This window comes from Lissotriton vulgaris, chromosome 1_1 (genome assembly GCF_964263255.1).
Source record: "Lissotriton vulgaris chromosome 1_1, aLisVul1.2, whole genome shotgun sequence".
NCBI classification, from domain to species: Eukaryota; Metazoa; Chordata; class Amphibia; order Caudata; family Salamandridae; genus Lissotriton; species Lissotriton vulgaris.
The window spans coordinates 2118759448-2118784195 of NC_141685.1; the positions used below are offsets into that span (position 1 = coordinate 2118759448).

Consider the following 24748-nt stretch of genomic DNA (forward strand, 5'->3'; position numbering starts at 1 on the left):
TTCGCTCTGTTGGTGTAACATGAGCCCCGATTTCAATAAATGTCCAGAGTGATCGACTGAACCAAAGCCATCGGGCTGTGTTTGGTGCCTTTTCTAACAACTGACAGCGAGCAAGCCGCAACAATTCCAAATTAACAGTAACAGATTGAGACATAAACTATGAGATGAAATGCTGCAGAAAGAAAAGAGTAGTGAATACGATTGTTGCATCAACAAAAACTTTGAATTAGTATCAAAGACATCAGTCGGGGGTTCGATCAGTACCAACGGTACCTTTGATTCTCAGATGTTGATATTGAGGACTCTGTTCCAAGCAGAGAGAGAACCCCCAGGGAGGACCAAATGCACTCATCATGAAAGAAACTAGGGGCAGAGGAGGTTTGGAGACAACTGCACAGTTAGGATAGATACGACCAGATAGCAGAGATGAATTGTGATCAACGCGCCTGCTGCAGTGATCTGTGTCCAGCCGGTGTGCCCAATCTTGGCAGGAAAGCATAACTTTTCATTTTCCATAGGTCAACAATCAGCACAGGAGGGCAGCGCGATGGTGAGCAGCAAAGCCATAGACACTGAGAAGAGGGCGGGACTGGAAAAGCAAGGCAACTGATGGCAGTAGGAAGGGAGCAAACAACACCATGAACAGTGGGAGGAGGGTGGGATGGTTCATTGAAATTACTGATGCGTAGCTTGGATCGTTTTTTTGTACTGCTTTGGCTCCCTCAAGTGGCCAAACAATGCAGCGAATATAAAAAATCAGTGATACTCAGTTTAAACCGGGTCAGCTGATTTTCAGCCGGTAGCGTACTGTCGGGCTCAATTGGGTTTAACTGATTTCGGGACAGCCTAATCATATTGCTGAATTTATTATTACCAATTGGGGAAGTCTTTGAATGGCACTTCTAGCCCTCTCCTATCAAGAGTTATTAATCAATATCTTCCTATCATGTTAACCTATGGAGCAGGGGATATTTATGTATTTATTATTTATTAAAAGCATTTATAGAGCGCGAACGAAGGCCCGTGGGCATCTCCACGCTATGCAATGGGAAAAATGACTTGGGCTATTTTTTCAGCACCAGGACTTACAAAAATATATTTTATAATTTTTTTGCTTATATCTACAGGTCCCCCACCCCATGGGACAACTAGAGAATACTTTAGGGGTTCTGTATCTGTAGAAATATTGCAGATCCTCCCTCCACAGTGCTCCTAGCATCAAAGTTGAATTTGGGCAGCACTTTATTACAACGTGAGGAGTGAAATGTAAAATTTCACTTAACCCAGGGCATATAAAACTCATTTTATAAGGATGTACCTTCTAGATATCTGACCCCTCCACCCCAGGGACACCTAGGGGAGAACCAGGGGCTCCTAATATTCCACAACATTGTAGGTTATCAATTTTTGTAAGTGCCCCACACCCGAAAGTTGAGTTTGGGCACTATTTACTTTTTAAAAGCAGTCCTGGCACCCAGGGCTGCTTTTAAACTGACCTCGGGCTTCAGCAGTGCACACATGCAAGTGCAAAAAGAGCTGCTGGCCTCTAAACTGCCATGCCGTAGGGTACTAGGGACTTCTACGTAGTTTCAATCCCCATGCCCTATTATATACTAGGGACTTATAGGGTAGGTCATGCCAGTCACAGGGGTACCCCACCATACCATTGTGTACCCTAGTGTATGTAGGTGGTGTAACTGTATTCTGATGTGTCTCTTTCAGCACAGCAATGACCCTGGGCCTGGTTAGGCAGAGCCCAGGGTCAGTCAGAGTCAGTTACCACCAGTATCAGTCAGCAACAAGTTGGGGGGGGGTGCCCAGGGCACAGGATGACTTTGCAACAATGTCTAAAGTCCCAAAAATCTTTTTAGGATCTGACTGAAAATGGAAGTACTTTCTATATAACCTTGAGAAACACAACACCACATTATTGTTCTTGTTAGAACACAAATGAAAACTAAAATAGGCTACATTCACTCAAAGGCACTGAAAAGTAAACCTGACATAAATCAACAACTGTAAACCAGTGCAAGGGATTTGGAAAAGCACGGTAGCAGGATTTGGCACAACGGGACAACAGGGCACTACAATCGCATTAATTATCCTTAAACCTTGTACTATTCTATACTACCTGTTTGGTTTTTGAATTCCCATTATAGGAGAGTGGCATGGGCTGCCAATTAATTCCTTCAATCTGCCTTTTAAAGCATGTCTTGTTTTCCAAGTTGTTTCCCAGCAACTGTTTCAGTGGACAATGGATATTGTGGTGATCTTGCGAAAACTTAATTTGGCTGTATTTGAACAAGGGCTGGTTCTACACCTTTTATGAGTCCGATATATTTCCTGTAAAATCCTAAACCTCAGTATTTACTGTAGTCCTAAGATCCTCTGCAAGTTCAGCAACATGGTGAACAATCCCCACATCAGTGGTTTGTTTAAATAATTTTAAATCAACATTGTAACCATGGGTATCTATCCGATATGGAACAAATTCTGCAGTTTCGCTTGCACAATTAGCCCCTTCCTAATAAGTTCACCGGGCTGGAATCAAAAACTACAAGTTGGTATTGTTCCTCAAAGGTCCCTATTCTGATGGGGACCTCTTCTGAAACTGGATTTGACCTTTTGTTTATTGGTAACTCCTACTACATGGATTGTTCTTCCTGAGAGAGGTAAGGCTGGAATTTACACTGTTCTAACTCTGGGATCATGTAGCTCTTGTATCGATCAAAAACAATACATTGTGACCTTAAACATTTGCATCTACATGAGTGCCACTTTGGTCTACCTTTTAGGACTGCACCAAGTACACAGTACTCTTTCTCTCTCAGGTACCATCATTATGAATTTTCAGAACCAAACTCTAACATTCAAACAATGGAAATTGCCCTAACATCTCTTAATTCAAATTCTGGACTTGTATAGCATTCTAAATTTGATTCAGGTTTTATTTTGCTAACTGATTTATATTAATTTGGGAATTACCCATTTGTGCTTACACCCCAGTAGTTATTTAGTTTTGACTATATGTCAAAACAAGAATTCCCTTTGGATTATTCCATGAGAAAACAACAATTCTCCCAGTCTATCACACAGATGTCATTCATTCATCGAAACCTAATAAGTGAAGCAATGCAATATACAACAAAACAATATACAACAAAACAGTTCTGTCAAAATTAATAAATTCAGTGTGCACAGTTTATTCATATATGTATATAAAACCAATTAAAAACAGACAGATATTAAAAAATAAGGTAAAAATGAATTTCTTAAGTTTTGGGAACACAGGCAATACAAAAACGGAACAAATCATATAAAATTACTAAACCTAAACAGTTCCTAATGCTAATAAAGGAGGTGCAAAATAAAGGTACAGATTCCACAACAGTCAGACTGATCCTTCATAGATGTATATTGCACTTCTCCCTTTTCATTTAACGCGTTTCGGCGGACTCTTATAATACAACCGCCTTCATCAGGAATTTATTGCTGTTTTCCCAAAAATTAATTTCTGCAATTAGAAATATATCCTTTAGTTACTTTATAAAAATGAACAATCCTCTACATCACATCAAATATTAGTTAAAGACAGAAATAGTACTGTTTTGCACAAGCTCCTAATGAACACAGTTACATTTATACTATACGAAAGATAACATTTATATTCTGTCATGGAAACAGACCTAAAGGCAGGTTTATACACACATGATCATTTTGGGCATTTTCAGGCCTAAGAACAGTTCTATACATGCCTAATCATTTTGGAGCGATTTCAAACCAACAAGTTCTATAATTCATACAGCACGATAAAGAAGATAAAAAGGAGAGAAAATTTCATTACACAGCATACATGACTTATGGTGATATCACTCAACCCAAAAATGTCCCACACATCCTACACATATTCATTCAACATAGATATTCCTTATTTCTATTGGTGTTGGGGCATTGTATGGAACCCATTGTCCTATACGCTTGTTCGAAACCCAACATCCTATACACTTGTACATTCTAAACCACAGTATTTTAAACCCATTACCTTTTTGATATTTAACGATCTAATAGAAACTGTGTTTCAGAATGGTTCATATTGGATAATGGCATAGATCAATAGATCTTTTGTCCTAATGGGTAATAAATGAAAGCCAAGGCATGTATTAAAAGAGGTATTCTCATGGTCTCAGTTCTCCCTTATAATCACATTACTCAATAATGGATAATAATGTAAGTCTACCTTGTTGTCTGCAACGTCTTTTCCTGGCAAAAAAAGATCGTCCGATACACTAATGTTGTCCGTAGATAAAAAGATCTAAAGGCATAGTAAGAGACGACATAAATATGCAGTCTAGCTGACATTTGTGTAAATCTCCTATAACATAGCGAGACGTTACTCACAAATCAAGTTCTTGATATGTCAGTCAGATAGGGGGACAATACTTCTTTCAATGATATGCAACTGCCGCAAATAAGTCAGCTCAGGTTGGTACTTAGCGAAGATCTGAAGTCATAATAGAAACGATATTAATGTACACTCTTCCACTAATTCTGAGAGTGTCAAAGGAGTTTCGAACTTACATCTTAATCTCCTCTATTCGACATCACTTAGGACTCCATAACGTTCGTGCAGTACAATTGACCGTTTGGCAATAAATATAAAGCCTATAAAGAAATATGTATAACTTCTTAGTAACTGCAAAAATTCTAGTCATGAGGTGTTTGCCAAAGTAAGAATAGATCGTACTTACTTTTAAAATTAGTGATAATATCTCAGCACGCGGTACGCAAAAATCGCAAGATAGCCGTCCTTCATTTACTATGATAACAAAGGAAAGATAGAGAAGCTAGTCAGAATGGGAATCCTTTGGTTTAAGGATGGCATCCTACTGTTTAATATAACTGAAGGTAAAGGGTAATTGATATTACTCACGTTTTAGGAACGTACTTCTATGAGTGGGTAACTGAACACATATTGATGTTCAGTGGCGATTTAAAACCTCAGCTTCTGCAAAAAATGTATTAAAAAAAAAAACATTTTGAGGATGTTTATTTAAAATAACCCGGCTTAATAATCTAACTACTTCCGACTCTTAGATTCGATATACCTTTAAAGTTGATTCTTGTAGCGTCCCACCTGCCGTCCCGACTTTCTTCAGCGGAAAAACGCGTTACAAAGTATCTACGTGTTTTAAATAGAGGCGGAAATGGTAACCGCCCATGTATTTCCGTATCGACGGTTCATTAACATAAAGGACGGACAAATTCTCAGGTAACGCCTACGTTGCATTGCGTTAAGGTTGCGATGTCCATAGCAACCGGCATAGATACAATAGACATAAAAGAGATAGGAGAGTTATTTGTGCTGATAAAGAAATTCTCATATCAGCTTTACAGCACGGATATTTTATCTCATGTATAGAAAAATATTTTTATACGGCCGAATTGGGCAGGATAAGCTTCATAATTACTTTTATGGGTCATACAGATACGAACACGGATTTGCTTTTAACATCACATAAACCCTATTTGTTTATTATATACTTATATACGTTGTCTCTAGAGAATTATAGAGCATTCGGGGCAGGTTCTAATCTATACTAATAAAAGAGAAGAAAACGAGAGGACTACATACATACACTCGTTTTTTACCCGATGTTGTATAAGTAGATATGTTTATATCTTCATAACTAAATTCTACTAGTGCACACATACAAAATTGAAACAGTTGATCACCAAAGAACTATAGACAATACTAAAGTTGTTGGAACCACCAAATGTGGTAGATCTACTAGTGCACACATACAAAGATGAAACAGTTGATCACCAAAGAACTATAGACAATACTAAAGTTGTTGGAACCACCAAATGTGGTATGTGCAATATCTGTGATCAATGCATTGTGGCTGCGGAAATAACATGTAACAAAAAAGTGATCAAATGCAAAACCCACAATAACTGCAGAAGCAGGAATATCATCTACCTTCTGGAATGCCCTTGCGGGCTCCATTATGTAGGTGAAACTGGAAGGGAAGTGCGAGTTAGATTACAAGAACACAGATCAGCTATTAAAACAAAAAAGATAACCGCCCCAATTGTACCACACTTTCTAGAGATGAAGCATGGAGAACATGACTTCAAATGGTTCATACTGGAGAGGGTTAAGATAGGGAAAAGAGGTGGTAATATTGCCAATGCACGTAAATTGAGAGAGCAGTGGTATATTTCTTACCTAGACACCGTGAGAAATGGACTTAACTCACGTGAAGAATGGGAAAGAATTATTAGTGGAAAGTAGATCATTACCTGTATCTTAATAGTTTCGGTATGTTTGGTTGGGCACCCACGTACCACTATATATGATAGATCGTATGTAGATGTTTTCTGAAAAGCTATTTAGGTTAAAAATGTATTTTATATCGTAAATGTGCGAAAATTATCTAGAATTTAGTTATCAAGATATAAACATATCTACTTCTACAACATCGGGTAAAAAACGAGTGTATGTATGTAGTCCTCTCGTTTTCTTCTCTTTTATTAGTATAGATTAGAACCTGCCCCGAATGCTCTATAATTCTCTAGAGACAATGTATATAAGTATATAATAAACAAAAAGGGTTTATGTGATGTTAAAAGCAAATCCGTGTTCATATCTGTATGACCCATAAAAGTAATTATGAAGCTTATCCTGCCCAATTCGGCCTTATAAAAATATTTTTTTATACATGAGATAAAATATCCGTGCTGTAAAGCTGATATGAGAATTTCTTTATCAGCACAAATAACTCTCCTATCTCTTTTATGTCTATTGTATCTATGCCCGTTGCTATGGACATCGCAACCTTAACGTAATGCAACGTAGGCGTTACCTGAGAATTTGTCCGTTCTTTATGTTATTGAACCGTCGATACGGAAATACATGGGCGGTTACCATTTCCGCCTCTATTTAAAACGCGTAGATACATTGTAACGCGTTTTTCCGCTGAAGAAAGTCGGGACGGCACGCGGGACGCTACAAGAATCAACTTTAAAGGTATATCGAATCTAAGAGTCGGAAGTAGTTAGATTATTAAGCCGGGTTATTCTAAATAAACATCCTCAATATGTTTTTTTTTTTTATACATTTGTTGCAGAAGCTGAGGTTTTAAATCGCCACTGAACATCAACATGTGTCAGTTACCCACTCATAGAAGTACGTTCCTAAAACGTGAGTAATATCAATTACCCTTTACCTTCAGTTATATTAAACAGTAGGATGCCATCCTTAAACCAAAGGATTCCCATTCTGACTAGCTTCTCTATCTTTCCTTTGTTATCATAGTAAATGAAGGACGGCTATCTTGCGATTTTTGCATACCGCGTGCTGAGATATTATCACTAATTTTAAAAGTAAGTATGATCTATTCTTACTTTGGCAAACACCTCATGACTAGAATTTTTGCCGTTACTAAGAAGTTATACATATTTCTTTATAGGCTTTATATTTATTGCCAAACGGTCAATTGTACTGCAGGAACGTTATGGAGTCCTAAGTGATGTCCAATAGAGGAGATTAAGATGTAAGTTCGAAACTCCTATCTTTGACACTCTCAGAATTAGTGGAAGAGTGTAAATTAATATCGTTTCTATTATGACTTCAGATCTTCGCTAAGTACCAACCTGAGCTGACTTATTTGCGGCAGTTGTGTATCATTGAAAGAAGTATTGTCCCCCTATCTGACTGACATATCAAGAACTTGATTTGAGAGTAACGTTTCGCTATGTTATAAGAGATTTGCACAAATGTCATCTAGACTGCATATTTATGTCGTCTCTTACTATGCCTACGGACAACATTAGTGTATCGGACGATCTTTTTTTTGCCAGGAAAAGACGTTGCAGACAACAAGGTAGACTTACATTATTATCCATTATTGAGTAATGTGATTATAAGGGAGAACTGAGACCATGAGAATACCTCTTTTAATACATGCCTTGGCTTTCATTTATTACCCATTAGGACAAAAGATCTATTGATCTATGCCATTATCCAATATGAACCATTCTGAAACACAGTTTCTATTAGATTGTTAAATACCAAAAAGGTAATGGGTTTAAAATACTGTGGTTTAGAATGTACAAGTGTATAGGATGTTGGGTTTCGAACAAGCGTATAGGACAATGGGTTCCATACAATGCCCCAACGCCAATAGAAATAAGGAATATCTATGTTGAATGAATATGTGTAGGATGTGTGGGACATTTTTGGGTTGAGTGATATCCCCATAAGTCATGTATGCTGTGTAATGAAATTTTCTCTCCTTTTTATCTTCTTTATCGTGCTGTATGAATTATAGAACTTGTTGGTTTGAAATCGCTCCAAAATGATTAGGCATGTATAGCACTGTTCTTAGGCCTGAAAATGCCCAAAATGATCATGTGTGTATAAACCTGCCTTTAGGTCTGTTTCCATGACAGAATATAAATGTTATCTTTCGTATAGTATAAATGTAACTGTGTTCATTAGGAGCTTGTGCAAAACAGTACTATTTCTGTCTTTAACTAATATTTGATGTGATGTAGAGGATTGTTCATTTTTATAAAGTAACTAAAGGATATATTTCTAATTGCAGAAATTAATTTTTGGGAAAACAGCAATAAATTCCTGATGAAGGCGGTTGTATTATAAGAGTCCGCCGAAACGCGTTGAATGAAAAGGGAGAAGTGCAATATACATCTATGAAGGATCAGTCTGACTGTTGTGGAATCTGTACCTTTATTTTACACCTCCTTTATTAGCATTAGGAACTGTTTAGGTTTAGTAATTTTATATGATTTGTTTCGTTTTTGTATTGCCTGTGTTCCCAAAACTTAAGAAATTCAATTTTACCTTATTTTTTAATATCTGTCTGTTTTTAATTGGTTTTATATACATATATGAATAAACTGTGCACACTGAATTTATTAATTTTGACAGAACTGTTTTGTTGTATATTGTTTTGTTGTATATTGCATTGCTTCACTTATTAGGTTTCGATGAATGAATGACATCTGTGTGATAGACTGGGAAAACTGTTGTCTTCTCATGGAATAATCCAAAGGGAATTCTTGTTTTGACATATAGTCAGTTGCGGTACCCTATCCCTTTGGTGCAGGGGTCCCTCTCTCTCTTTTATTAGAGAGTTATTTGGTTTTGACCCTGCATTTGATTTTGAAACTGGCATATCCTCCCTTCACCCAGTCATTCTCTGTGAAGTTTGGACTTACCCTGAAATATTTTTGGGGTTAAATCGACATTCTTGCTCCCAATGCCCCAACCTATTGCAAATGTGACAAGCGGTAACCCTCTTCCAAAAAGAAATATAGGCTTCTGATCCTACTCCTGTAGGAACACCTCTACCTTTTCCTTGAAACACTTACATTCCATTTGGATTTGTCACAAAACCCACTTGCAGGGCAACAACTCCATGCATTATACCCTGACCTCCAGCCAACGATGAAACTTGAAATCAATTTTGAGCCTACTTAATCCATGCTAACTTGAACTTTTCGTTAATTCTTCTGTGGTTTATATCCAATTTGTCACTGCAGTACTTTGAATATAGCAGAATTTCATCTAGAGATTTTGACTCCCAACTAATTACATTTTGAGTAATATGTGACCTAATCTCAGGCTTAAATCCCAAAATAAATGGTGCCACAAAAACTCCCATGTCTTTCTCTTCAGTGTATTCACTTCCACGAAGCCACTTAAAACCTGCAACAACCTCTCATGGTATTCATAAACAGATTCTTTTGGTTTCTAAGAAGTTCTTTTGATTTTCAAGCAATCAATATATTTAGGAGGAATCTTCCCTTTCAGGAAAGTTATTACTGCCTCATTTTTCTCCACTACTAAAAGTGATAAAGCACCTGTTCCCTTTTCCCTAAGGGGCTCAACCCTTGGCCATTGCACAGAAATGTTACATTCTGACCACAAATCTGCTGGAACCACAATGTCAAAGAACATATTGCAGTCTTTCCACAACACCTTTTCATGTTTCTTTTCCCACCTAAGCTCTAGCTTCTCCACTTCCTTCCATCTGCAAATACATTTAGTTAAATAATGTGAGTTCGCATTCCAGGTGCTCTCAGATTCTCAAAAGTCTAATCATCCCATTCAGCTCTGTAATTACGATGTAAATTCACATTATTTGTGGGATCAACATCATATTTCTTTGCTACTCCTGCCAGATAGCTGTGTGTGGTTTCTGCCTTGTTCAGGTCGTTTTGTATTGGTCTAAATGATCAACATCCAAGCACCCTCTGAATAATTCTTCTAGATCTATTTTCAGTTTTGTAATATCTAACGGTTTATCTTTTTTAATTTCCTTGCCCTTCAGGGACTATGCAACTTCTACCCTTCATTCCTATGTTAATACATCAATCCAAGCTGGTAATTCACCATCTCCATTTCTAGGAAATTTACTAGAATTTAATGGGATCGTAAAGACCAAGGTTCCTTCTCCGTCTATTTTTACACCTAGCCTGGGACTGCTATACTGTAAAGACCTACTGGCAGCAAGTTATGAGGGTGTTAGGAGAAATTATAGGAGCCCCCATTAAGACATCGCCAATCATAGCACTGCTAGGCTATACGGCGACGGCATATAGGAAATTTATAGCACCGGGACTCCTATTGGCCAAAAGAAGGGTTGCCAGTAGATGGGGAAGATGCAGAGCTCCCAAATTCAAGACCTGGTTACAAGATTTATTATTATGGCAGGAGCAAATCATGACTTAATCAGAACTCTTCCCTCCGACCTCTAGACCAAAAGATTTATGGGACCCCTTGAAAGCGTATTTGTTAACGCACCCACATTGAGACTAGGCCTGGGCAGTAAATTCCGTTCCGCTTGCGGAATTAGGGTAATTTCGCGTTCTGCAGAGAACATGGAATTGCCCAAAATTCTGCATTCCGCGGCATTGCAGTATTTTTTGCTTGTTCTCGTATTTCTGCGTGTTCGCAGAGATTTTTTACCTTTTCATGGAGCTTTGCGTAGCACGACTACGCAAATTCTGCCCACCCCTAATTGAGACCACAGCTGGGAGGAATGTGGCCTAAAGTCAGGGAGAGCAGGAAGAGAGCCCTGGGAGATGCAGAGTAAATGCACATGTGCAAAAGTTCATGATTTGAGGAAGGTGGACGTGCATGCTCACTGGATAATGTCATATAAAAATAGATGGGAGAGGCTGCGAGGGAAGGTCAAACCCAATGGTGGAACTGCTGTGGCAAAACTCCGTGCAGGGGCAGTAGATTGCAGTTTATGTACTGTACAACAAATGGTATATGCAAAATGCTAAGTATGTACTGGTTCGTGTTTGTTTTGCAAACAAAAATCAATATATATATATTTTGTTTAAAGATTAATATTCCAGGATCTTTTGACTCTTCGAGCCTGAAATCAACTTCCGCACTAAGATGACCTTTAATACTGTTCCTTAGAATATCGATTTGTCCACATATAACACATGCACTTCACTCTCACAATCCCAATTGCAACATCATTCTACCTATTGATACTCACAACTCCATCCGGATACGAGCACTGGAAACAGAAATTGGGACAATTACAATATACTTTTGGTGTACATTTTTGAGGCTCGATTCTGTGTGTATCACCATCAATCTGCTACCAGAAAATGCTGGATCCCAAAGGGATTCCCCTCAATAGTTCAGTTCTGAAAATACAACCACTTACAAAGAGCACCATGGAGAAATCTCCAGGCTCAGAGGGGGTAAGAGGGGCCTTTTCCACAATGTCAAGAATTAGAGCCACCCAAAGGGTAAAGTCATGAAATATCATTGACATTTGAGGATTTTGTTGAGTCAATGATGAGAGGTAGGTCTATTTTAAAGACTTTATTTATCTGTATGGTTAAGATTTCAAGTATCTTTATTCAATTAGGAAAAATCCAATAATATAAAGAGAAAGTTAGGAATTAGCAATCAAGATATGTTCCCTAAACCAAATAAGCCGACTAAAGGACCTAATCTAAACTTGAACCCATAAAGAGATCTGCTGGAAGAGAGTGGTGAGTAGAAAGGCAAACTCATCTTGAAGAATAGTTCTGGAAATTCAGCTGAGTTCCCTAAAGCTGCAGTAGTAACTTTTAGAATAATGATCTGTGGAGCATTGATCATAAAAGTTAATTAAAGAAGCCACCTCAAAGGTCTAAAGGAATCAACTCTGCATAAAGTAGAGTCTCAGACAAAAAGAAAATCCAGCAGCAACACTAACTAATGGCTAAGAGTGAAAGTAGAGGTGTGGTGTCTGCTAGGAACACTCATTATTATAACCTTTCAACACCTGAATTGATTCATATTGATATTTTCCCCCAATATCCAATCAGAACACTTACTGCAGTGTTCTAGAATGTTAAAATTCTTAATTTATGCCAAATGTGTGGCACATCTGAATGCAATCTTGATGGAATTGAAGTAGAAAATTTAAAGAATTTTCAACTGAGGATACTGCAGTAATTGATGACATTATTGAGCTTCATAACAAATAAGACCCCCATTAAGATGGCAGGCGGATCGCCCCCGCTAGTCTGGACCAGGGAGCTACATTGCAGAGAGGTTTAATGAGGCCACTCCCCTTTTTACAACACTCTGCAAAGCACTTACTGGAGGTACCTGGTGAGCTAGTTGGCCCCCAAGGACCCCCAGTATTCAAGGGAAATTACTTTCCCCTCTGCAAACTGCGCGTTTGCAGAGTGGTGCAGGGAGGGGGTAGGGCTTGAGGTGGCGGATTGCACCACTCTGCAAACGCGCCCCCTGGCGCGTTTGCAGAGGGGGAACTCATTCCCCTTGAATACTGGGGGTCCCTGGAGTCCAACTAGCCCACCAGGAACCTCCAGTATGCGCCAGGGGGCTGCGTTGCAGAAAGGTATAAAAAGGGGCGTGGCCTCTTTACTCGTCTCTGCAAGGCAGCCCCCTAGCACATACTGGAGGTTCCTGGTGTGCTACTTGGCCCCCAGGTACTCCCAGTATTCACTGGGAATTATTTCCCCCTCTGCAAAAGTGCCAGAGGGCGCGTTTGCAGAGAGGTGTCTTAATGTTTTTTGGGGGGAATCCACAGGGCACGCGTACCCTGCGCTTATCCCTGGGATTTTTTATTTTTTTTTAATTTGGGGGGCATTGGGGGCCCTTGTCGGACCTCCTGAGCAGGCCTAGGGGGTCAGGAACCTCCAGTATGCACCAGGGGGCTGCCTTGCAGAGGTGTAAAAATGGGCGTGACCTCTTTACATGTCCCTGCAAGCCAGCCCCCTGGCGCCTTTACAGAGGGGGAACTAATTCCCATTGCATATTGAGGGTCCCTGTGGGCCAACTAGCCCATCAAAAACCCCCAGTATGCGCCAGGGAGCTGCATTGCAGAGAGGTGTAAAAATTGGCGTGGCCTCGTTACACGTCCCTGCAAGCCAGCCCCCTGGCGCATTTGCAGAGGGGGAACACATTTCCCTTGCATACTGGGGGTCCCTGGGGGCCAACTAGCCCACCAGGAATCTCCAGTATGCGCGAGGGGGCTGCGTTGCACAGAGGTGCAATGAGGCCCACCCGTTTTTACACCTCTCTGCAACGCAGCTCCCTGGCGCCTTTACAGAGGGGTAACTAATTCCCATTGCATATTGAGGGTCCCTGGGGGCCAACTAGCCCACCAGGAATCTCCAGTATGCGCCATGGGGCTGCGTTGCAGAGAGGTGTAAAATGGGGCATGGCCTTTTTACACGTCTCTGCAAGGCAGCCCCCTGGTGCATATTGGAGGTTGTTGGTGGGCTACTTGGCCCCCAGGGACCCCCAGTATTCAAGTTCCCCCTCTGCAAACGCGCCAAGGGGCATGTTTGCAGAGTGGTGCCTTAATGTTTTGGGGGGAATCTGGAGTGTACGTGTACCCTGCGATTTTTTTTTTTTTTAAAGATTTTTTTTTATTGGCCTTGGGGGTCCTTGTGGGACCCCCTGAGCAGATCTAGGGGGTCAGGGTGTTTCTACCCTGCCGCCTTTTCTTTGTTTTTACCTTTGTTTCCCTGTTTTCTTGTTACTTGGTTCTACCGAGGCACAAGATGGCTGCCAACATTCCTGGTTTCGAGTGTTGACAGACAGTTGACAGCCAATCAGCATGCAGCTCGTGCTCGGGAAAGTACACGTACTGTACTCCGTCTCTAGATATCGCTATGATTTTACTTTTGATTTTCTCAGGAACTACTGAACGAATTTACAGCTGTAGCCCTGGCTAAATGTCCCTATGGAAAATTACATGGGGAAAACACGTTTTGGGACCCCCCTTTTTTCTCAGCCCCCACTTGACGAATCACCCCCAAACTTTCAGGGAAGGAGCGGAGCAGGCCATTTTCTTGGAGAAATTCTCGAAGATTCGTCCACTGGCACCAAAGTTATTTCAAATAGAATGTTGCGGATTTCCTATGGAAACTAGGTTTCAACTATAACTATAACTACCTACTGGCGCCCGAGGTATATATACCTTAACAGACTTACAATGCGTAGCAATATACCTTAACAGACTTACGATGCATAGCAATGGCATGAATTGTAAAAGAAAGACCCAAAAAATAAATGCATGGTAAAAGACCCAAAGTGGTAAGTACCTCCATGGAAAAAAGCTGTGTGGTAATTGCTGTGTTGTAAAGGTTGTTTCCCCTATCTAGAGGACACAATAACACTGAGTCTATGTGTGCACGTTGGCAGCAATCAACAGGGAGATGTTTATTTTCTAAGCTATAATGTTTTTGTATCTCAACAGGAAGCAATGAAACACCCATTATGCAGTCGGATATACTTTACCGATGTTATGGCTCACTTTAATTGTGATGTGTTTTTCCCAGAACTTGATGAAGACATCTTTAAATTGGTTGAAGAGTAAGTATTATATCTTGGCCATTTAGATTTTTTCAGTCCTTATGAAAATACAAATGCTAGAGGAGTTTAATGAGTGGAAACTGTATTGGTCAATAGCTTGGCATTAGCATAGTTTGTCACATTTAGGCAGGTTGCTCAAATTTGGTGAAGGGTGACAATAATCAGATACAACACAATATCAGCTAATGTATCTTTTAGGCACAGAATTCCTGGATAGCGCAGGGATATGTGTATGCATCAGTTCACATAATTAGCTATACCTATATATTTGATGGTTTAAGTAACTGAATATGCAGATACAGAGCATTATGATCTGGAAACACATTTAACATAATATATATTGATAGCAATTGTTAATTGATGATATAAAATGGATGTACCTAGTTTTTGAAACACATTTGCAAAGCAATCAGTGATATGATGCCACACTCCCACCTGATCGACCAGTTATTTTTAAAATGAATAAAACATCTATCAGTTGTCTCCATTTACATTTCACCAGTGCTTTTTTGTGTTTAGTGTTGTTTTTTGTTGTTGTTTTTTTTGCAATACCATTGCATGTTTATTTTTCTCCATTGCTTATGTTCATGACAGCAACAGTGCCAAGATGCCCGAGGGCATTCGATCGCTTTATAAAATTAAAATATCCAATCAAATCAAATCATAATATAGCATTCATTTCTGTTATTTGTTGCCGATGAAATCAAAACATAGTCTACATAAAACTAAATGAAGGTTAATGTATGTTGGCAGAAAATTATACTTAAGTACATTAAATATAAATTTATAGGGTTTATGTAGTTGTAATATTGTTGACTAAAATATATTACTGTTTCTGTGACTTGATTAATATTGAGTCTCTTTCATTTAAGTGACACTTATTTGCTGCAGTTTGTATTAGTGGGCTCAAAAATTCATAATATTGATAAGTCTGCACATTTCATAGCAAGATGTTAAACTTACGGAACATAGACAATTGACCACATACGCTCCACTCCATCATGAAATACAAATTAGTACTATTCAATTCTGTTATGTTATATATAATAATGTGACAAGACACATATTATTTCAAAATATCAAGTGTTAGGCAGTGACAACTTGATTGTGATTATTGAATCCTTATTTTATACATTGAATACATCTGTGTAGTGGTTCAATGATTTAATCCCTTAATAATCTAGGCTCATCTTGTGTGTAGAAATAATTGGTGCTGTGGTCCTTTCCATAATGCCGGAAAACTCTAGTAAAATCCAGTACTTTGCAAATGTGTACGTTTAGCAACATCAAACCAGGCATTGCATATAATTACCAAGTAGATTTTCAAATTGGCAACTATCCCGTCTCATAATGGAGACTTGTCGGCAGCCCTGATTTTTCACCCAACAGCATATTATTTCAGGTCATTGAGGATCTGATTTAGTGTTTGGTGGGTGGAATACAGTGAGTCAGGGTAGTGAAGGAAATTACCTCTGCCATTGTGATGAACTAATGCCCACCAAATTTGGAGTGGACGGTCGGTCATCAGTTTACATTGAAACAAAATGTCGTCACAGTGGTTCATTTCAATTAATTTACATTTTGCTGGACATCTGCTGTTCCTTTTGACAGACATTAACTAAAATTGTAATTGTATTTCTGTTTTTCCAAAATAATTTTTTGAAAAACAAAAAGCTAATGACCTCTCCAACCTGGTAGTAAAATTACAAGTCCCAATATGATTAGTCTAATTAGCTTGCTATCTAGGCGTAGGTAAAAATCTCAAATAAGTTCATGAGGGTACATGAAGCATCTAGTTTTCATTAATTATAATTGAGAGCCAATTACATGAAATGAATGATTAGCATCTAGTGTAAAGTGAGTTACGGTTCTTTGTTGAAAGCAAATTTCACTTTTTGTTTGAACGCATTGTGGCCTCTACCTTTGGTTACATCAGAGTCAGGACACACGTCAACAAAAATGCACTTGTAAAGAAATACAAAGCACCATAAAGGTATATATGAAAGGATGCTAAGTCCATTAGACAGCTTTGCATCTGTAAAAAAAAGTCTAGTGTCTATCGAGACAGGATGATCTGTGTAATCTGGAACCTAGTAGTAAGGGGTCTTTAATAGATATATTAGATGTACATGGTCAATGTTCCCCCTAATTATTTTTCTCCGTGTGCGGTGACAACATGTTTGTGTGCCCACATTTCCTGACTGTGTGCGCAATTGAGAGTTGTGATGAGCCAAAGTGGAGTGATCATAGGCAGTGTGTTACTATGAGTGATGGCAGTTGCAGCAGTACAAGGCCAGGCAGAAGGCAAAAGAGCACTATACACTGTCAAATAATAATAGTAACACCATTTACTTGCACAAATGATGAAGACTGCTGCAGAAGTGCTCTAGTGTTCAATAACTGGGAAGATGTATCAGTGAGTTAAATGGTAGCTACTGACATAAATGCTGATCAGCAGAGCTCCAGCCTAGGTAGGCTAATTTAGGGCCTTATTAGAGCTCAGCAGATGTGTTACACCATCACAAATGTGACGGGTATCCCGTCTGCCATATGACTAGTGCATCTTAACCCCTTTGATGCTGATGACGAGCTCAGCTCGTCATGAAGTACACCTCTCGTACACTCATGACGAGCTGAACTCGTCATGAACCGCGGGATTTTCGAATCTTCAGTGCACAGCGGGAAAATGCGCTGCACCGATGGTGTTAACCTATAGTACTTGTAATTTGGCGGACGGGATATCTGCCACATTTTTGATGGAGTAACCTGCCCACGAACTCTAAATCAGGCCCCTAATCTTTTATGTACAGCACTAATAAATGGTAGGACTATGGTATCTAGCACTATATCAAAAGCAAGTTATCATTGTAAAGCTACACTCAAATGAAATTGCATGGTATGTGAAGAGTAAGTTCTGAAAGAAAAGTCTTGACTTATTACTGCGTAAACCTGAACCTACTATTGTATAAAGCTGGCCCTACTGATCGTTTTAGAGTGGCAACCTCATGGTGTTTGCACCAGAGCATTGTATTTGTTTTGTGTTTCCCTTTCAAAATCAGAAGCGAGACTCCCTTCACATTGACAAATCAAGTACCAAAGGAACTCCCCAACAACAACAACTAGAAATATAATGTCCAAAGACACCACAAACAGTTACAACATAGGTCTGCAAAAGAGGCTAAACAGAGGTTGAAAAAAATAAGGCATGTAGGTGCTAATATGAGGTTCAGGCATGTTGATGCATGCACTGAGCACATTTTAGGTCTAGCTCAGGCCAGCTTTAGCTGCCTCTCAAACCTCATGTAAAAAAAAATCATGAATCAAATGACATAGTTATCAAATCGTGTCAATCATTCTGAATGTGAACAAACCCAGAGTTCTCAATTAAGATATCCCTCATGGCAGGATGCTTTCTCCTTCTTTATTCAATATCTGCATTCACACTCTGGCCCAATTGGGGCTTTGAGGGACCCATCTAACACTTCTTTCATAGAGCAGAGTCTCCAGGGTTCAAGGATGTCTCCAAATTATCTAAGGCTTTAAAATTAGTTTAACCTCGTGGATGACGACTCATACCAGTAGACGTGATCCTTTTCTCACCATTGTTCCTACCCAAGCCTTCTGAATTGTTGTGTTTTCCACTTCAGGTGATGTTGATAAGGTCAATTGTTCCGGGGAACCAAATCTCGAAAATCATGGAGTATGCTTAGGTGTGATTCCGTTGTATCTACTTGCAGATTATTCATCCAGGCTTTCTCTGTAATGCAGGGACTTCTTTTCATCTTTCCTACATAAAGGCGTGCCTTGCGGCTTCAATATGTGCTACCATAGAGGTGCCTCAGAGGTATTTTGCTGTGTACAAGTGACCATCTGCTGTGTGATTAGAGAGGAAGGATCATTGGATTTTAACTGGTGCTTTATCCTGAGTTTTCATATGCTGCCCCATCTAGCTTCCCTTCTGATATGTCTAGCATCTTTGTAGTAGACGTCAATGAGATACGTTTGTGCAAGATTTTAATTTACCAAAGGAGGAGCTTCTGTTTCTGAAGTGTCCCCTATACTTTTCAAGTATATCTTTTTTTCATCACACTATTTTCTCAGCTTGCATGAATTATTGTTTTGGGAGACTGAACTATTTATTCTGTGCAATAGTCCCCTCAGTGGGTTTCAAATCCTTCTACTGGTGTCTTTTTCCTAACAGTGGTAGTAGTTTTGTATGTGAGAGCGCATAGTGGCTTGATAAAGCTACACTCCTGTCACTTGCTGACAATTGCTAGTCAGTCGGAAATGCAAGCCAATGAATGGGCAGGCTGTTTGTCCAGCTGAATTCTAACCAGCTTCACCAAGGCCCTCTCCTAAAGCTTTGTGGGCCTGCTTGGCTAGTCTCACCTTAATGGGGCTGGCATTGGTTGGTGGTGCTTCAAGATGTGCTCACACACCAGCACCATTAATCCCTGTACATTTGACATTAACTGTGGGTACACTAGGAATGCTTACTAGTCAATCCATAATGATGCTCTATAAGTATTGACACTGTTGAAGTGGATTTTGTTTTGGGTCCCAATTTTTTTCTGCCTATTTTCATCAAATATTTAATTTCTTTTGACACTGACTTGACCCTCTGATGGATCTTGTATTGTGCCACTGAGGGGTTAAAAATGAAAGATTTGATATCCAGATTTCAATTGAGAATTAGGAGTTGGATAACTGACTCACATATTAACAATTAGATTCTATTACTCTCAATACCAAACTATATAAAAAAAAAATTATGGGCCGGATGTACGACGTTTATATTTTGCGCCTCACAATTTGCGACTAATTCAAGTCACAAATTGCGAGGTGCAAAATAAAATGTGCAACAGTGTGCTTAACACTGTTTGCGATTCACAATGAGGTCGCAAATTGCGAGGCTCATTAATATTAATGAGCCTCTTGCAATTTGCGAGCCCATTGGGAATGACAGGCCCTCCCAGGAATGGTGGACTGCTTTTAATTAACCGCATCGCAGCGGCGGCTTTTCCGGCTGTGTGCAGCAATTTTCAAAATACTGCGTTACATGACGAGCTCAGCTCGTCATCAGCATATGGGCGCCATAGCTGATGACGAGCAGAGCTCGTCATCAGCAGCGAAGAGGATAAAGCATTTTTTTCAAACGCAGCTCGTTTTCCTTAAAGAAAAACGGAATGCATTTAAAAAAAAAAATTAAACGTTTTTGTTTCATTTTTAAGGGCAGGCAAAGGGGAAGGTGTCCTTTGGCGCCCCCTTCCCATTTGTGAATGCATTTCCACCTACTTGAAGTAGGTGGTAATTGCGAGTGTTTTGTGACTACAATTGCAGTCGCAATACATTAGTAGATGGCTTTGAGACTCGCTATTTGGAAGGCAATGCTTTGACATGACCCATGATGTTTTTGCCTGCGCAAATGGGTTCGCAAACCCGTTTGCGCATGCAAAAATGGATCATACATCTGGCCCTAAAACTGCTAGCCCAAATCTTCTAAAGAAATTTAGCCAAACTAAAACGATCCAAACCAATATTTCATTTAAGGCAATATAAAACAAGAGCATTAGTACCTGATGATTTGAGATCTCCCTTTTTTGATTTTCCCTGTCATTAATCAATAGATTGGAATGCACAATTAGGAGGCAATGGAAGATTGTCAAAAGCAACCAACATGATTGGGATAAGACCCTTTTTTCCTATAAACAGGCAAGAAGTCTGAAAGATTCTTTGGTACATACACGCCCTAGAAACCTTCCTGGAGAAGAAGTCCGCACTGTATTGAATACATGGGGCCTCCCCCCTGTCATGGGGCATTATCCGTGTGGGGGGTGCAGAGTGTGCCATTTAACCACCAGTACAAAAACTTTGAGCCTTGAACCAGGGAAACTATGGCAACAGCGCAGTCACACCAATTGCAACTCTGGCAATGTTGTGTACTTAATTACATGTCCCTACGATCTTAAATATGTAGGCATGACTGCAAGACGGGTCAAACAACGCATTTGCAAGCATTGCAGTAATATAAGATGCCAGAAGAATACTACAAAATTGACGGCGCGTTTTCTACTACACAATCGCACGCCTAATAATATCAGATGGACTATTATAAAACAACTTTGTGCGAATAGCAGACCACAAGGAGGCCTATTTGAGAAGGAACAACAGTGGATTTACCGCCTTTCCACCCACCGTCTAGGGTTCAATGATGATATCCCTTGGGGCTCAGCAATGAAAAAATTATCATCTGGCTGGCCTCCTAAATACATAAACAGGGTGAATTGACCTTTCCAGTTTTCTGATATCAGACCCTTAATCCCTAGACTCATCAGGTTCATTTTGCCATCATGTAGTCCCTAACGATTGATGGACTATTTTGAGTCCATTCTAATGATATCAGACCCCCACTCTTTAGTTTTTAAAGGCAGGCTTTCACTTTACCTTTACGAAGTCTGCAACGAGATAGAAAATGCGGGGCGGTGGGTTGTAACATCCCTCAGGCCAGCAAATCCCTTTCTTTCTAATTATTCTTATTGTTCTTATTTTGCCCGGGCCTACTAACATGTCCCCCTTTTTTTGCTATTTAGTACACCAATACGGGTTCTCATAATCGAGTCCGTAATCCTGTTAAATTAGAACAATTTCCCAGTATCTATTTACATCGAGAGCAGAGCCTTGGTACAATACATCTGGCCAAGATTTTTGTTTCCCTGTCCAATTTTGGGATACTAAATAAAGTTACTTTGTATTTGAAATATTACGGAGCAGAGTCCTTTAAACAACACACGCCGCCGTTCTGTTTACGGCGATGACGCAATGCCGGTTCCGTAACGGCGATCACATGACCTGCCACAGAGGCATATGTTCTTCCGCGTTGAGCACTCGCACCATCGTTCGGGCCACGAAGTGCCATAATTAGGTTGCCGGTGGGGAGCCGTCGAGGCGCAAGTACGTTTCTGCTTAGGTACAATCCCTAGGATCACTTTGTACCTCGGTTAATGGCTTAGACGCAATTTAGCTGTTAAAGCTTTTTAGGGAGTTTACTTGGGTTTCTCTTCGTTTGACAGATCCCCTGCCGCTGTGCCCATGTAGCATCGTAATCCAACGTTAGAAGTAAGTGCAGTACCTCAGCGCCATGATCTTGTATTTTGTTTTGACTGGGGTTTCTCTTTTCTTTCCTAGCTGTGGGGAGATGGAGCATTCAGTTTGGGGTAGATTAATTTCCCCATTATTTGGTTTCCTCTCAGAACTGGGCATGCCAAATTGTTCTGGCATAATATTTGAGAACAAGTTACAATAAATGCATACTAGAATGATGGATGAAGTGGTTAAATGGAAATTCCACATCACTAGCAGTGGAAGATTAGAGACGGGTCCTTTCAAGGCCCGCTTTATGTTTTTTTTCCTCATAAATAACCTTTGAAAAAGTCAGCCCTATACTTTTAAAGCTCAAAGTATAAGGAAGTACACCAGGGTTTTTACACTTTGCAAATTGCACGTGCTCACAAAAATGTCTGAAATGTCATTTTTGATTGCTTGAAGATCATTTTTTCTTTCAGAGCTGTAGGCCTTAGAAATTCTGGGAGAACCTACACTAGGTAGAACCGTGAGTTTACCTATACATACACACACATCCCCAATGTTAGGGTACGCCTTAGGGTGCGTATACCGCCTGGGGAGTTTAAAAATTATTATTTTTTATTCTCGTCCTGATGAAAGCTTTGCTGAGCTAGCGTTTAAAAGCAGAAACATGTCGAACTATTCACTTTAAAGTATACATTTGGTTTGAATTTATAACCATTAGTGTCTGATTCACTTGGTTTTAATGATCGTGGTCTGACCCTTCATTAAAGTTTCTTTTGAGATCAGTCCGCCATCTTTTAATTCACTATTCAATCAATTCTTTTGAGCACCATTTCACACATCCGTTACATACCAGCTCCGCTGTAACTCAGGCGTGGTAGCACACCAGGGAGACATTCGGTCTCCTTGGTGGAACCCTATGATGAAGCTGGTCATCAACTATGTTGGTGAGTGAGGGTTCTACTTTTTAATGAAGGTTACTTCCCACCTTTTCACACACCCATTCATTGTGTACCACCTTTCTTTGACTTGTTTGGCACCTGCACATTTTAGTAACACCACCTTTGTATTTCATTTTACATTTTTTGTCACTCCTTTGTTGTTCAAGAGTTTACAATTAGGAGGCAAGTCTTGAAAACCTCAGAGTCTATGATTAGGGTTAAAAGTAATATTTTATCAAATATTTTAAAAGTAGTACATCAATAATAAACATTAGTGTCGAAGGAACGTAAATTTATTTAAATAGCTTAAAGTTGCCATAAGATGACAAAAAGCTCTGGAAAGTTCAGCAAGAACATGAGCCATAACAGCTCCTAGCAGTGTGCCATCGAGAAAGAATCCACAAATAGCACATACAAAACCAGAAAAGTAATTCACAAACAATAGAACTATACATTTAATAAAAATACATCGGTATTCTAATACTTTTTCAGCTCATAAGCATTCAATTTATTGGTATTTGCTGTTTTTCAGGGATCACATGTAAGTATGGCCCAGTACTACATTTTCAAAGTACTAACGTGTGAAATAATTTCATATCATTAAGTATTAATATTGTTTTAAATGATTTACATTAGTACATATATAAAGATCAGAATCTGAAGGTTTTTAGAACAGTTGCACTAAATATGACTATACAGCACCACTTTCATTGCACAATGTCCCACATGTAATGATGGAATTCAAAATGAAAGCTTTCAATGTCACATGTAAATTTATCTAAATCAGGTTAGATTTAATTAATTTTTCACACCAATCATTATTTTGATAGGAATGGTTAGAAATCTTGTAACACCTAAGTACATAACTTTCTGATATACATTTAATTAGCAACTGAACCTGGGTAAACTATGAACCCATATCATGTTCCGTATTCGGAATTACACGAGGAGCGACGTCCCCACACCGGTCACCATGCATCACGAATCTTAGACTGTGTGACACACTTGAACCTTTTGGATATATGCACTACTATAGAGGACGTCGCAGGAAACAGAACCCCTTGTAAATTGGAATTATCACCACAATATAAGGATATACATAAAGAGAACATAACCTTGATAAAGTCGCCGGACAATTTCCATTGAAAGCGAGTAAACACGTTTCGGCTGTTTGAAGATCCAAGGACTAAAGGAAAAGAACAAGAATTTATTTTCCTTTGTTGAATTTTGTGCTCACACTCCGCATTTTGATAATCATTGTGACAGTATTTTCATGTGCTGAGGATTTTCTTTTGTATAAACCTAGATTATTTAATCTATATGGTCCCATCTATCCAGCAATTTATCTGCATGCTTTGATGAGTAATGGAGTATGATGGAGTAACTAAGTACTTCTCACATATTATTTCTCATGTCTCTTTACCATGTGATTAGTACATGTTTATTTGCGTGTTGCCAAAAATGTCTCATAATCAGTTTGAATGTGTATCAAGGGATTTAGCTGCTTATCAGCTGCATCTACACCAAATACCAAGGGGCATATTATCAAGAACGGCGTTAAAATTATCCCCGCGTCAGCGGCAGGAAACTGCCACTAAAGCGGCGATAATGGGCTCGATAATATTCCCTTAAGAATTCCAATAGAAGCTCATGTTCATACCAGAACCTGGGCTTCTATTGAAATTCTCAAGGGCACATTATCAAGCCCATTATCACAGCTTTAGCGAAGGTTTCCTGCCGCTAAACTGGCGACAATTTTTAGCGCCGTTCTTGATAATATGCTTCTAAGTACCCTACTGAACCTATAACTTGACATTGAGATTTTGGG

The 24748-nt window shown here is 39.3% G+C and overlaps 1 protein-coding gene across 1 annotated transcript in view; it reads left to right on the plus strand.

The window, feature by feature from the left end:
• LOC147751686 (dihydrofolate reductase-like) overlaps positions 1-24748 on the plus strand; it is a 111564-nt gene that overhangs the window by 84445 nt on the left and 2371 nt on the right. The window contains exon 6 of the mRNA XM_086939155.1: positions 14778-14893. Within this exon, the coding sequence (XP_086795281.1) occupies positions 14778-14893 (116 nt within the window). The remainder of the gene's footprint in view (positions 1-14777; positions 14894-24748) is intronic.